At 42.2% G+C, this 11996-nt stretch overlaps 2 protein-coding genes across 13 annotated transcripts in view; one reads left to right on the forward strand and one right to left on the reverse strand.

Annotated features, from left to right (window-relative positions):
- The window catches only part of kif16ba (kinesin family member 16Ba), a 29372-nt gene extending 26963 nt beyond the window's left edge, over positions 1–2409 (reverse strand). For all 11 annotated transcript variants that reach the window (XM_064948213.1, XM_064948205.1, XM_064948196.1 and 8 more), the window contains exons 1-3: positions 1978–2409; positions 491–560; positions 189–302 (exon numbers count right to left, since the gene is read on the reverse strand). In XM_064948213.1, the coding sequence (XP_064804285.1) occupies positions 189–302; positions 491–560; positions 1978–2024 (231 nt within the window). In that variant the 5' untranslated portion in view covers positions 2025–2409. The remainder of the gene's footprint in view (positions 1–188; positions 303–490; positions 561–1977) is intronic.
- Positions 2410–2466: 57 nt separating this feature from the next.
- On the forward strand, positions 2467–10288 carry LOC135522197 (U2 small nuclear ribonucleoprotein B''-like). 2 transcript variants are annotated; one of them, XM_064948251.1, is made up of 7 exons: positions 2467–2528; positions 2880–2974; positions 3156–3328; positions 3551–3685; positions 8396–8434; positions 9261–9349; positions 9898–10288. In XM_064948251.1, exons 2-7 carry the CDS (start codon positions 2911–2913, stop codon positions 10055–10057), a joined length of 660 nt encoding a protein of 219 aa, XP_064804323.1. In that variant the 5' UTR covers positions 2467–2528; positions 2880–2910; the 3' UTR covers positions 10058–10288. The 2 variants fall into 2 exon arrangements, with proteins under 2 accessions (XP_064804323.1, XP_064804329.1); XM_064948257.1 differs by lacking the exon at positions 2467–2528 and adding an exon at positions 2550–2662.
- The last annotated feature ends 1708 nt before the right edge of the window (positions 10289–11996 follow it).

Genomic DNA, 11996 nt, shown 5'->3' on the forward strand with positions numbered 1-11996 from the left:
CCATTCATAACAAAATGTCCTAGAAGTTTAAAAAAAAAAATAATAATGACAGATGAACAGAGGCAAATGTAAGCTGCTTTGACTATAATCTGATATGGACAACAACAAACACATTTGAAAAATGTTTGTTTTTTTAAACAGAAAGTGTTAGTCCAGATAACATTTTCCGACTGAAATATGACATTTACCTTTTCCTGAGAGATAAAGGTGTTGCTTTTACTGTCAGCGGAGTCATAGGAGAAGTCATAGGTGAAGGTCTTTTTACTCTCCCTCATCGAATCCCCGGTAATGCCATCTGGTATCTAATTAAATACAACAAAATAGGATGAAATATACTGTAAAGACAAAGTGGAGTGAAATGTTATTTAACTAGGCAAGTCAGTTAAGAACAAAGTCTTATTTACAATGGCAACCCCGGCCTACCCCGGCCAAACCCTCACAACGCTTGATTATTATTGCAATAGAAATGCTGTTTAAAACTTAAAATGACCTTCAAGTTTGTAATGGTGGTCTTGTCCCCTTTCATTTCAATTATGTTTTTGGCAGTCAAGTCCTTCTCCCTGTAAAAATCAAAACAGGTTAATACTTCCAAATAACTAACCTTCACCTTTCTTTGAGCCAAACCAGGATGCAACAGAGACAGTGAACCAATGAAGGAGCACCAGAGTAAAAAAAAAAAGATTACCAAAATGCAGTACTTTGTGATTCACAAATTGGTCCAACAAGAAAGGTACCAGAAGACTACATTCTCTCTAAGATCGGGCTAGTGTATGCCGTCTGGGGTCGGGAAGAATGCCAACTGAATCCTCTTAGTTCATATTTGCTTAATTGATCACTAAAAGTCTGGAGGAAACATCTCTTGGTATGACTATTCCTAGACTCTCTGTGGAAGTATTCAGTTCAAGCTTATTATTAGTGGCCTTTCCAGTATGATATACTGTAATGAAATAAAACCGTACTTTCTGGTGCCTAACAGATTACCATTAACACAATGCCAACTGGATCAGGTTGTACTCTAGGCCAATTGGTATAAAAAATGTGTCAAAGGTCACTTCCTTCAGAATCCTTCCTTGTTTTTCCCCCACAGGTTCATAGTGGATCTTATTTGGAATCTGTACATAATATTTCACACACATACAATACATTTCACATTTTTATTTTATTTAACTAGGCAAGAACAAATTCTTATTTACAATGACGGCTTAGGAACAGTGGGTTGCCTTGTTCAGGGGCTGAACGACAGATTTTTCATTATCAGCTTGGGGATTTGATCGTCAACCTTCGGTTACTGGCCCAACGCTCTAACCACTAGGCTACCTACCACCCCAGCATAAATGTGTAGAGTAAGTGGCAGGGTGGTTGTCTTCTATCATGCATGTATGCATCCTATTTACTGTAGGAAATAGTTTGTGATAAAAAAAATGCCATGCAATTCTTGATAGAGATCAGAAAATTATTAAGGTATCCCATAATCCCTGGGTGGCTGCTAATACTAACTCCCAATACTGGACACAGCACAGCCATGGTAGCTCTAGTTCCTATTCTTCATGTTTATTTTGTTGGTTAACCTGTTCACCCGTCACCTTGCCAGCTGTCTGCTACATAAAATAATGTGTGTGTGCCAACCTCCAGGCGTTCTTATTGGTAGATTAGCAATGTGGTGTGTGGTGGGCCCGTGCTCCTTTGAGTGGGGTTGGCATTTAAATCCCAAATGTTGTCTCCCTCTAAATTTTGGAAGACCCAGTTGTGGCAACGTCAGTGCTTGTTATGACAAAATATAATACGCAGTGTCACTGCAACATGGCCATTCAAATTAGAATGTGTTAAACTGTTAGACGTTCGAAATTGTTACAATGTATCACAGTGAGCCAGTGTCCAGGCGGGCGCCTCTCTTCAAAGGAAACAATATAACCAGTAACAACAACAATAGCATAATTTGGCCGTTTTTGTTTAGCATGTTTTTTTTTCTTTACTTACCGTCTGTTCATAGGCCTGAGCCGGACAGCCACCCGCACCGATGCCATTGCACATCCCTGTTTTGTCGGCGTCACCTGCTACTAGAACCAGGTATCCTTGAAAGGAACAACCCAATCGTGAGAAGTACAAATAAATGTGGCTAGCACCCAAAACCAGCTGGCTAAGCGCGATTCGGTATCTGGATTCGTTATCTTGAGTCTGTTTCCAATTTCCTTTGTACCACCCGACCGGTTATACACAGAGCCAAGTTTACTTTCAAACGAAGAGGGCTTGCTACTTTATGCGCCTCCCTGAGACTTGAGCGTGCACTTTATATTAGCCTGCTAACATTACCGTCACAGAAAAAATAATCAAACACACAAAGTGTCATACGATAGTAAATCACAAAGCTGATACGGGTACTCGGTGAGGACAAATTACATTCGTGGGGAAAATAGTTACACCCCTGTACAGACGGTGGCGGTAGAGAACTGTTGATTAACCGAAGAAGAACCATGAACCAGCGCGCACACATTTACTTCCTGTGTTCTCTTGAAAGTGTGTAGAGATAGGTGAGTGTTTTCACAGTCTCAAGTCAGTTTATCCGCAATCAGGGCTCAGGAAATGTTCTGTTTGCACACATGTACATATTGATCTGTTTAATCTGTACATTTGTCTGGTCAGCGGCACCAGTTATCAGTTCGAGGTGATAAAGCTTACTAGAAATCTTAAATAGCTAGCTAATGCTAGTTAGCGTGCCTCACCGCTTCATTCATTGTACTGTACTAGCTAGCCAGTAGTAGCTAAAGCTAGCTAGCAAGCTAAAGTACCACGCTTTTTTTCAATTATTTCTTTATTTGTTAATTTTGTTTTAAAAAATAGTACCCCGCTAATGTGGCTATGTTTTTGTTGTGTTGTTCCAGGTGAAAGAGCCCCAGGGGAAAGTTGTTAATCATGGATATTCGACCAAACCACACCATTTACATCAATAATGTAAATGATAAGATCAAGAAGGATGGTAAGAATCACAGTGCAACTTTGTTCCAAGATCATGTCTCTAGCTACAGCGTTCCTTCGGGAATAGATAGCTATTTATCCTCTTGTACTGGAACTGTAGTAAGTTTACAAAGATTTCTTTGTCTGTGTCAATTGTCTATAAGTAACAACAGTTAAGTAACATTTTTTTTTTTGCCTTCTAGAACTGAAGCGGTCACTCTATGCCCTGTTCTCTCAGTTTGGGCAAGTCATGGACATTGTTGCCATGAAAACCATGAAGATGAGAGGGCAGGCGTTTGTGGTGTTCAAAGAGCTTGCCTCGTCTACGAACGCACTGCGTCAACTTCAAGGTTTTCCTTTCTACAATAAGCCCATGGTAAGTTACTACTTAGTTTCACAAATGGGAGTAGTACAGGGTGGTATTCATTACCATATATGAGCAAAAAAATTTGCTGTGAAAATGGGGAGTTTCTTAGTGGACAAGTTCAGGCAGTTCCTCAGCTTTTTGGTCTGTTTTCTACCATTTGGTTTCTAGTGAATACGACCCAGGTCTGTGCTAAGCAAAAATCTTATTGTACTTGAACTCTCTTATTTTCAGCGCATTCAGTATGCTAAGACAGATTCTGAGGTGATCTCCAAAATCAGAGGCACATTCGGGGACAAGGACAAGAAGAAGGACAGGAAGAAGAAGGCTCAAGATCAAGTGGCCAACGTGGCCAAGAAACCAGCACTGGTGAGACTAGTATAGTATATCAAATCACATTTTCAAATGTTATTTGTCACATACGCCGAATATAATAGGTGTAGACCTTGCAGTGAAATGCTTACTTTCAAGCCCTTTAACCAACAATGCAGTTTTAAGACAAGGAAATGTTAAGTGAAAAATAAAAGTAACAAATAATTAAAGTAGTAAAATAACAGTAGCGAGGCTATATACAGGGGGTACCGGTACAGGGTAATGTGCGAGGGTATCAGTTAGTTGAGGTAATTGAGGTAATATGAAGGTAGAGTTTTTTTAAAGTGACTATGCATAGATAATGAACAGAGTAGCAGTAGCATAAAAGAGGGGGGCGATGCAAATAGTCTGTGTAACCATTTGATTAAATGTTCAGGAGTCTTGTGCCTTTGGGTAGAAGCTGTTAAGAAGCCTTTTGGACCTAGACTTGGCGCTCCAGTACAGCTTGCCGTGCTGTAGCAGAGAGAACACTCTATGACTAGGGTGGCTGGAGTCTTAGACAATTTTTATGGCCTTCTTCTGACACCGCCTGGTATAGAGGTCATGGATGGCAGAAAGCTTGGCCCCCGTGATGTACTGGGCTGTACGCACTACCCACTGTAGTGCTTTGCGGCCGGAGGCCGAGCAGTTGCCATACCAGGCAGTGATGTAACCAGTCAGGATGCTCTCAATGGTGCAGCTGTAGAACCTTTTTGAGGATCTGAGGACCCATGCCAAATCCTTTCAGTCTCCTGAGGGGGAATAGGTTTTTGTCATGCCCTCTTCAAGACTGTCTTGGTGTGTTTGGACCATGATAGTTTGTTGGTGATGTGGACACCAAGGATCTTGAAGCTCTCAACCTGCTCCACTACAGCCCCGTCGATGAGAATGGGGGCGTGCTCGGCCCTCCTTTTCCTGTAGTCCACAATTATCTCCTTTGTCTTGATCACATTGAGGGAGAGTGTTTTCCTAGCACCACACAGCCAGGTCTCTGACCTCCTCCCTATAGGCTGTCTCATCGTTGTCTGTGATCAGGCCTACTACTGTTGTGTTACCGTTGGAGTTGTGCCTGGCCATGCACACATGAGTGAACCTGGGGTACAGGAGGGGGCTAAGCACGCACCTTTGGTGGGCCCCCATGTTGAGGATCAGCGTGGCGGATGTTTTGTTACCTACCTTTACCACCTGGGGGCGGCCTGTCAGGATGTCCAGGATCCAGTTGCAGAGGGAGGTGTTTAGTCCCAGGTTTTTTAGCTTTGTAGGCCCAGGTTTCTTAGCTTAAAGGGCACTATGGTGTTGAAACGCTGAGCTGTAGTCAGTGAATAGCATTCTCACATAGGTGTTCCTTTTGTCCAGGTGTGAAAGGGCAGTGTGGAGTGCAATAGAGATTGCATCTTCTGTGGATCTGTTGAGGCGATATGCAAATTGGAGTGGGTGTAGGGTTTCAGGGATAATGGTGTTGATGTGAGTCATGACCAGCCTTTCAAAGCACTTCATGGCTACAGACGTAAGTGCTACGGGTCTGTGGTCATTTAGGCAGGTTACCTTAGTGTTCTTGGGCACAGGGACTACGGTGGTCTGCTTGAAACATGTTGATATTAAAGACTCAGTCAGGGACAGGTTGAAAATGTCAGTGAAGACACTTGCCAGTTGGTCGGCGCATGCTCGGAGTACACGTCCTGGTAATCCAGCCTTGCGGCCAGATGAATGTTAACCTGTTTAAAGGTCTTACTCACATCGGCTACGGAGAGCGTGATCACACAGTCGTCCAGAACAGCTGATGCTCTCATGCATGTTTCAGTGTTGCTTGCCTCAAAGCGAGCATAGAAGTCATTTAGCTCGTCTGGTAGGCTTGTGTCATTGGGCAGCTCTCGGCTGTGCTTCCCTTTGTAGTCTGTAATAGTTTGCAAGCCCTGCGACATCCGATGAGCGTCAGTCGGTGTAGTAGGATTCATTCTTAGTCCTGTATTGACGCTTTGTCTGTTTGATGGTTCGTCGTAGGGCATAGTGGGATTACTACCGGGTTAGAGTCCTGCTCCTTGAAAGCGTCAGCTCTACTCTTTAGCTCAGTGCGGATGTTGCCTGTAATCCATGGCTTCTGGTTGGGGTATGTATGCTACATTTACATTTAAGTCATTTAGCAGACGCTCTTATCCAGAGCGACTTACTGTGGGGATGACATTGTCGATGCACTCATTGATGAAGCCAGTGACTAATGTGGTGTGCTCTTCAATACCATCGGACGAATCCCGGAACATATTCCAATCTGTGCTAGCAAAACAGTCCTGTAGCTTAGCATCTGCTTCATCTGACCACTTTTTTTATTGACCGAGTCACTGATACTTCCTGCTTTAGTTTTTGCTTGTAAGCAGGATTCAGGAGGATAGAATTGTGGTCAGATTTGCCAAATGGAGGGCGAGGGAGAGCTTTGTATGCATTTCTCTGTGCAGAGTAAAAGTGTTCGAGTTTTTTTCATCTGATTGCCCATTTAACATGCTGGTAGAAATTAGGTCAAATGGATTTAAGTTTCCCTGTATTAAAGTCCCCAACCACTAGGAGCGCCGCCTCTGGATGAGTGATTTCCTCTAGTCAGAAGTTTAAATTCACTTTGACTGTGCCTTTTAAACAGCTTGGGAAAACTCAAGAAAATGATGTCATGGCTTTAGAAGCTTCTGATAGGCTAATTGACATTTTGAGGTGTACCTGTGGATGTATTTCAAGGCCTACCTTCAAACTCAGTGCCTTTTTGCTTGAAATCATGGGAAAATCAAAAGAAATTTGCCTCAGAAAATAAATTGAATATCTCCACAAGTCTGGTTCATCCTTAGGGAGCAATTTCCAATCGCCTGAAGGTACCACGTTCATCTGTACAAACAATTGTACGCAAGTATTAATATCATGTGACTACACAGCCGTCATTCCGCTCAGGAAGGAGACGCGTTCTGTCTCCTAGAGATTAACGTACTTTGGTACGAAAAGTGCAAATCAATCCCAGAACAACAGCAAAGGACTTTGTGAAGATGCTGGAGGGAACAGGTACAAAAGTATCTATATCCACAGTAAAACAAGTCCTATATCGACATAACCTGAAAGGCTGCTCAGCAAGGAAGAAGCCACTGCTCCAAAACCACCATTAAAAAAGCCAGACTACAGTTTGCAACTGCATATGGGGACAAAGATTGTACTTTTTGGAGAAATGTCCTCTGGTCTGATGGAACAAAAATAGAACTGTTTGGCCATAATGACCATCGTTATGTTTGGAGGTAAAAGGGGGTGGCTTGCAAGCTGAAGAACACCATCCCAACCATGAAGCACAGGGGTGGCTGCAGCATGTTGTGGGGGTGCTTTGCTGCAGGAGGGACTGGTGCACTTCACAAAATATATGGCATCATGAGGTGGAAAATTATGTGGATATATTGAAGCAACATCTCAACATCAGTCAGGAAGTTAAAGCTTGGTCGCAAATGGGTCTTCCACATGGACAAAGACCCCAAGCATACTTCCAAAGTTGTGGCACAATGGCTTAAGGACAACAAAGTCAAGGTATTGGAGTGGCCATCACAAAGTCCTGACCTCTATCCTATACAAAAATTGTGGGCAGAACTGAAAAAGCATGTGTGAGCAAGGAGGTCTACAAACCTGACTCAGTTACACCAGCTCTGTCAGGAGGAATGGGCCAAAATTCACCCAACTTATTGTGGGAAGCTTGTGGAAGGCTCCCCGACACGTTTGAACCAAGTTGAACAATTTAAAGGCAATGCTGTAACTTTTGACCCATTGGGAATGTGATGAAAGAAATTGAAGCTGAAATAAATCATTCTCTCTACTATAATTCTGACATTTCACATTCTTAAAATAGTGGTGATCCTAACTGACCTAAGACAGGGAATTTTTACTAGGATTAAGGATTGTCTAAGGTGTATGTAAACTTCCGACTTCGACTGTATGTGATCGTGTCTCAATGTATGACATTTTTCAAATGTTATTGTCATGTGCACAAGTATAGTGAAATGCCTTTCTTGCCAGCTCTTAACCCAACAATGCAGTAATCAAGATCAATGTAGTACTAAAAATAACATATGGTAGAACAAAAACAGAAATAATAAGAACACAAAGTAAGCTATTTACAGGGTCAGTTCCAATACCATATTTACAATGTGCAGGGATACTGGAGAAATAGGTAGTAGATGTGTTTAGGGGTAAGGTGACTAGGCATCAGGATATATGATAGAGTAGCAGCAGCGTATATGGGAGTACGTGTGTCAGTATAGACGTGTGAACAAATGAAGTGTGTGTGTTCGAGTGTCATGGTGCGCTAGGCCAGTAGCCGAAAGGTCAGCTCGGGGATTCGATCTAGCAACAAGGTAAAAATCTGTCATTCTGCCCCTGTTCCTAGGCCGTCATTGTAAATAAGAATTTGTTCTCAGCTGACTTGCCTTATTAAATAAAGGTAAAATAAAAATGAGTGTGTAGAGTCCTGTGAGTGTGCGTAGAGACGGTGCAAAATAAAATAGAAGGCACTACTTAGATTGTTATAATTATGCTCTGGCGCCCGACCATCCGCTCTGACAAAATTTGTCCCAAGGCTGAATCTAGTTGCCTACCCCTGCCATAGGGCACGAGTATTTGTCAACATATTGCACATAGCCATCCTGCACGCTTTTGAATGTAGTCAGAAATTGTCCTCCAACGCTATTTTCATAACTTGTTTATCCTTTCTATTAACAGGGATCAGCCAGCACAAACAATGCTCCAACAACCATGCAGGTAAGCCTTTCTAGCCCTATCAAGAATTATAACCTAGTTTGCTGAGTAAACTGTTTGTCCTGTGTAACTGTGTTCTTTTATGTGACGTCTGTCAGATTGCTCTGTGTAATCCACTGTTTTCCAATAGAATATGAAGTTTAGTGACTTCGAACATGCGCTGTCCCGTGATACTTGTATAAATGATTTAATGCTAAATGCTTGTCCTGATTTGTTAGTTGGAATCCATAGTTTTTGATAAGAAATCACATTCTATGCATCCCCCCCCCCCCAAAAAAAAGAATCAGCCATGCAGTGACGTGGCTGCGCCTTCTCCGTTGACAAACAACTGCTCCCTGGGCGGCGGTCGCGTAAAATGCTGTTTAAAAATTAAAAAAAATAAAAATATGGTTTGCACCACCCAAAGAAAATAACGTAGTTACACAGGAGAAACATAGGTACAAGTTACACAGTGAAGAATGCATTTTTTTTTCTTCAAGTATCGACTGATACCGACTGTAATAGGGGGTACACTCCGCTGACACGCGTCACAACTCAACTCCATTGAGATGTATATGGGGTTGTGTTTACTCAGCAAACTTCCCTTGTGTGTGACGGACTAAATCACTAGTGATGATGGACTCTCTTAATAAGCGCAATGTTGAAGTGACTTGTATTCTTGCAAAAAAATCTCTTCTCTCACTACTTAAGGAGCCTTTTGCTGTTTTGATATGCCCTGTTTGGTTTAACTGTTGGGGGGCTACAGATAGTCTCTGCTTATTGACTAAGCTGCAAAAATGTTCCATGGGAAGGTTTTATGTGACAATCAGACTGATTTCTGTCTTTTTAGGTTCCAGACAATCCACCCAACTACATTCTATTCCTTAATAACCTGCCAGAGGAAACAAATGAAATGATGCTCTCCATGCTGTTCAATCAGTGAGTATTGAATGATCTTGTTGTCAAATGAGTAAACTCGCCTAGATGCCTGATTTGCATTCATTCTTCGGCAGCAATTGTTTTTGAGTCTGGCTCGTGAACTTGTGAAATATACAGTAGTTGCTTTTATATCAGGGTTTCTTAAAATATCGGTAGGAGCCCTTGGGCATGTGAGAGAGGTAGGTTGTGAGTTATGAGAATACACGTGTAATCACACACTATTTCTTCTTAATTTGGGTCGTTGGGGGACAATTTGGGTCACAGGAGGACGGTCAATTTCTCATCTTGGTCTCCGAGCTGAAAAAGTTTCAGACTTCACCATTGCCAGGTGGTGAAGTCTTTGATATGATATTTTGCAGAATGGCAACTGGAGCTCTGTTCAAGAGGGTGCAAAACTACAGGACGTTGAGATAGAAATGCATTGTGTAGAACAAACCTGCTTATCTACCATGTAGAAAAGGGAGATCATGTCAGCTCTATTCATTACATTTCTGATTTCTGATCTTTTCACCTCTCAATATACCCATGATTTCTCTTTTTCCTCATAGATTCCCTGGTTTCAAAGAGGTGCGACTCGTCCCTGGCAAACACGACATCTCCTTTGTAGAGTTTGAGAGCGAGGGCCAGGCTGGAGTGGCCAAAGATGCACTGCAGGGCTTCCGGATTACGGCCCAATGCGCCATGAAGATCACTTATGCCAAGAAGTAGTTCCCACGATGACGTCACTGGACAGGGAACACACATTGGACTCTGGGTTCGAGATGGGTTGGACCCCCTGATTTTTACTTTGTTTTTTGTATCGGCTGTGGAATCTCCCAGGAGTTTTGTTTTATTTTTGACTGATTTCTGTGCAGTCGCTGTGAGGTGGACTGTGAAGATAATCCTCTAAACATCGCCTCTCTATTTTGTATGGCACAGTAATAAAGAAGTTTTGTGCAACTGTGGTGCCTAAGGTGCTTCCTCTGACATGTTCCAAGTTTCTATCCCTGGTCCTGAAGGCCCCAAAAGGACAGCTGGTGATTGTAGATTCAAGCCCAATAACATGTAAAAAAAAAAAATGTTGTCATGACAACCTTATTCTCTGAAAACATATAAATGTGAAATTGTTTTCTTTGCAAATTCACGTAGTTGGGGATACCAATCATTGCTCCAGTTATGAAGTGTGTAAATTGTCATAGTTCCCATCCCAGTCATATGCTAACAGCCTGAATACAGTTATTACAGCTCAGTTGAAACTTCAGAAACCCCTCTAACCAGTTCTGTTGTTGGGTGAAACATCTGGGCTCTCCTGCAGTCATTGGCCCAAAACGATACTTAAAAGTGGCTGGATTGACTTCCTAAATTTGAATCGGAGGTTAATAGAGAGCTCTTTGATCAGCATTCCCAGCAATTCATTCAGAGTATTCGGATCTAGCGCTGTCTGCGTGCCTTTGCAATACTTTGGCATCTCAACAGACAGGCACATCAATAATGTTGTCTACGAATATATAGAACACAACATATTGATCAAATGTTTGATGAAAGGTAGTGCAGACAATGGGTTCAGCAATTTCTCAATGAATAATTAGAATGTTGATGTCATCAAGTTGTGTATGCTCCCTGGAGCTATGGAGAGAGAGATGGGTAAAATGAGAAACAGATTTATCTCCCAAAGATTTATAAAACGTGATGACATGAGTCCAGATGTTTGCTGCTTTCGATTGTCGCATGCTATGATAAATGCCTCGTGAAGATAGGACACATTTTCCATGAGGGGGAATCTGGTAAATGGTCCAACTGGTTTAAGATCATTTTCATAAAGATCATACTGTATGTCCATGTCCCAAATGGCACCCTATTCGTGTATTTAGTGCCTGTCTTTTTACTTGGGCTCCAGTCAAAAGTAGTGCACTTTTTACATAATCGGGTGCCATTTAGGACATTGGATATTGATCTGCTCCACTTCTAACTGGTCTGCTTGAGCTGTAGTTATATATTCTGCTCTATATTAGCACTGACTGGCCTCAAAGTGAGTCATTTCCCCAAAGCTAGTCCTCGGGGTCATTTAAACTTTACTTTACCAGGCAGGTACCACAAAAACATACACACTCAGTTGTTGGCTCATAGTGCAGGCCGGGATAGGGTGCAATCACAGTGACTGATGGTTTGGGTCCCACTGCTTCTTCTCATTATAGTGCACTACTTTTTGATCAGGGCCCCATAGGTTTCCATTTGGGACACATCCTTTGAATGGGCTTGGAACAATGAACCTACATGGCTGTCAGTGACAGCGCAAAGCATTGTAGCCTAGTAGAGGGAGACCGACCAAATGGTTAGAGAGACACTGTTACCATCTGAGAAATACCTCATTTATCTTACTTATTCAATTAATAGCTAACTGCGTCGGGTTAAAATGTCTAGCACCCTTTTCACACTACTGAGCCAGGCCATGTTAAACCAACCCAAGTTGTAGGCTACTGTGCTGGTCTGGATACGCAATCCACCAGTTCCAGGAACCGTATTTCAATTCAAAATGTAAAAGAAACAGTATGGGTTTATTTGAAAGGGTGTTTTTCCAATCAGAATTGTTCTATATACCCAATTAGAATGCTCACACTACTCCTCTGTCAGCCCACCAAGTAAATCTTGTGCCACCTATCATGAGATA

Source organism: Oncorhynchus masou, chromosome 4 (assembly GCF_036934945.1).
Source record: "Oncorhynchus masou masou isolate Uvic2021 chromosome 4, UVic_Omas_1.1, whole genome shotgun sequence".
Classification (NCBI taxonomy): Eukaryota; Metazoa; Chordata; class Actinopteri; order Salmoniformes; family Salmonidae; genus Oncorhynchus; species Oncorhynchus masou.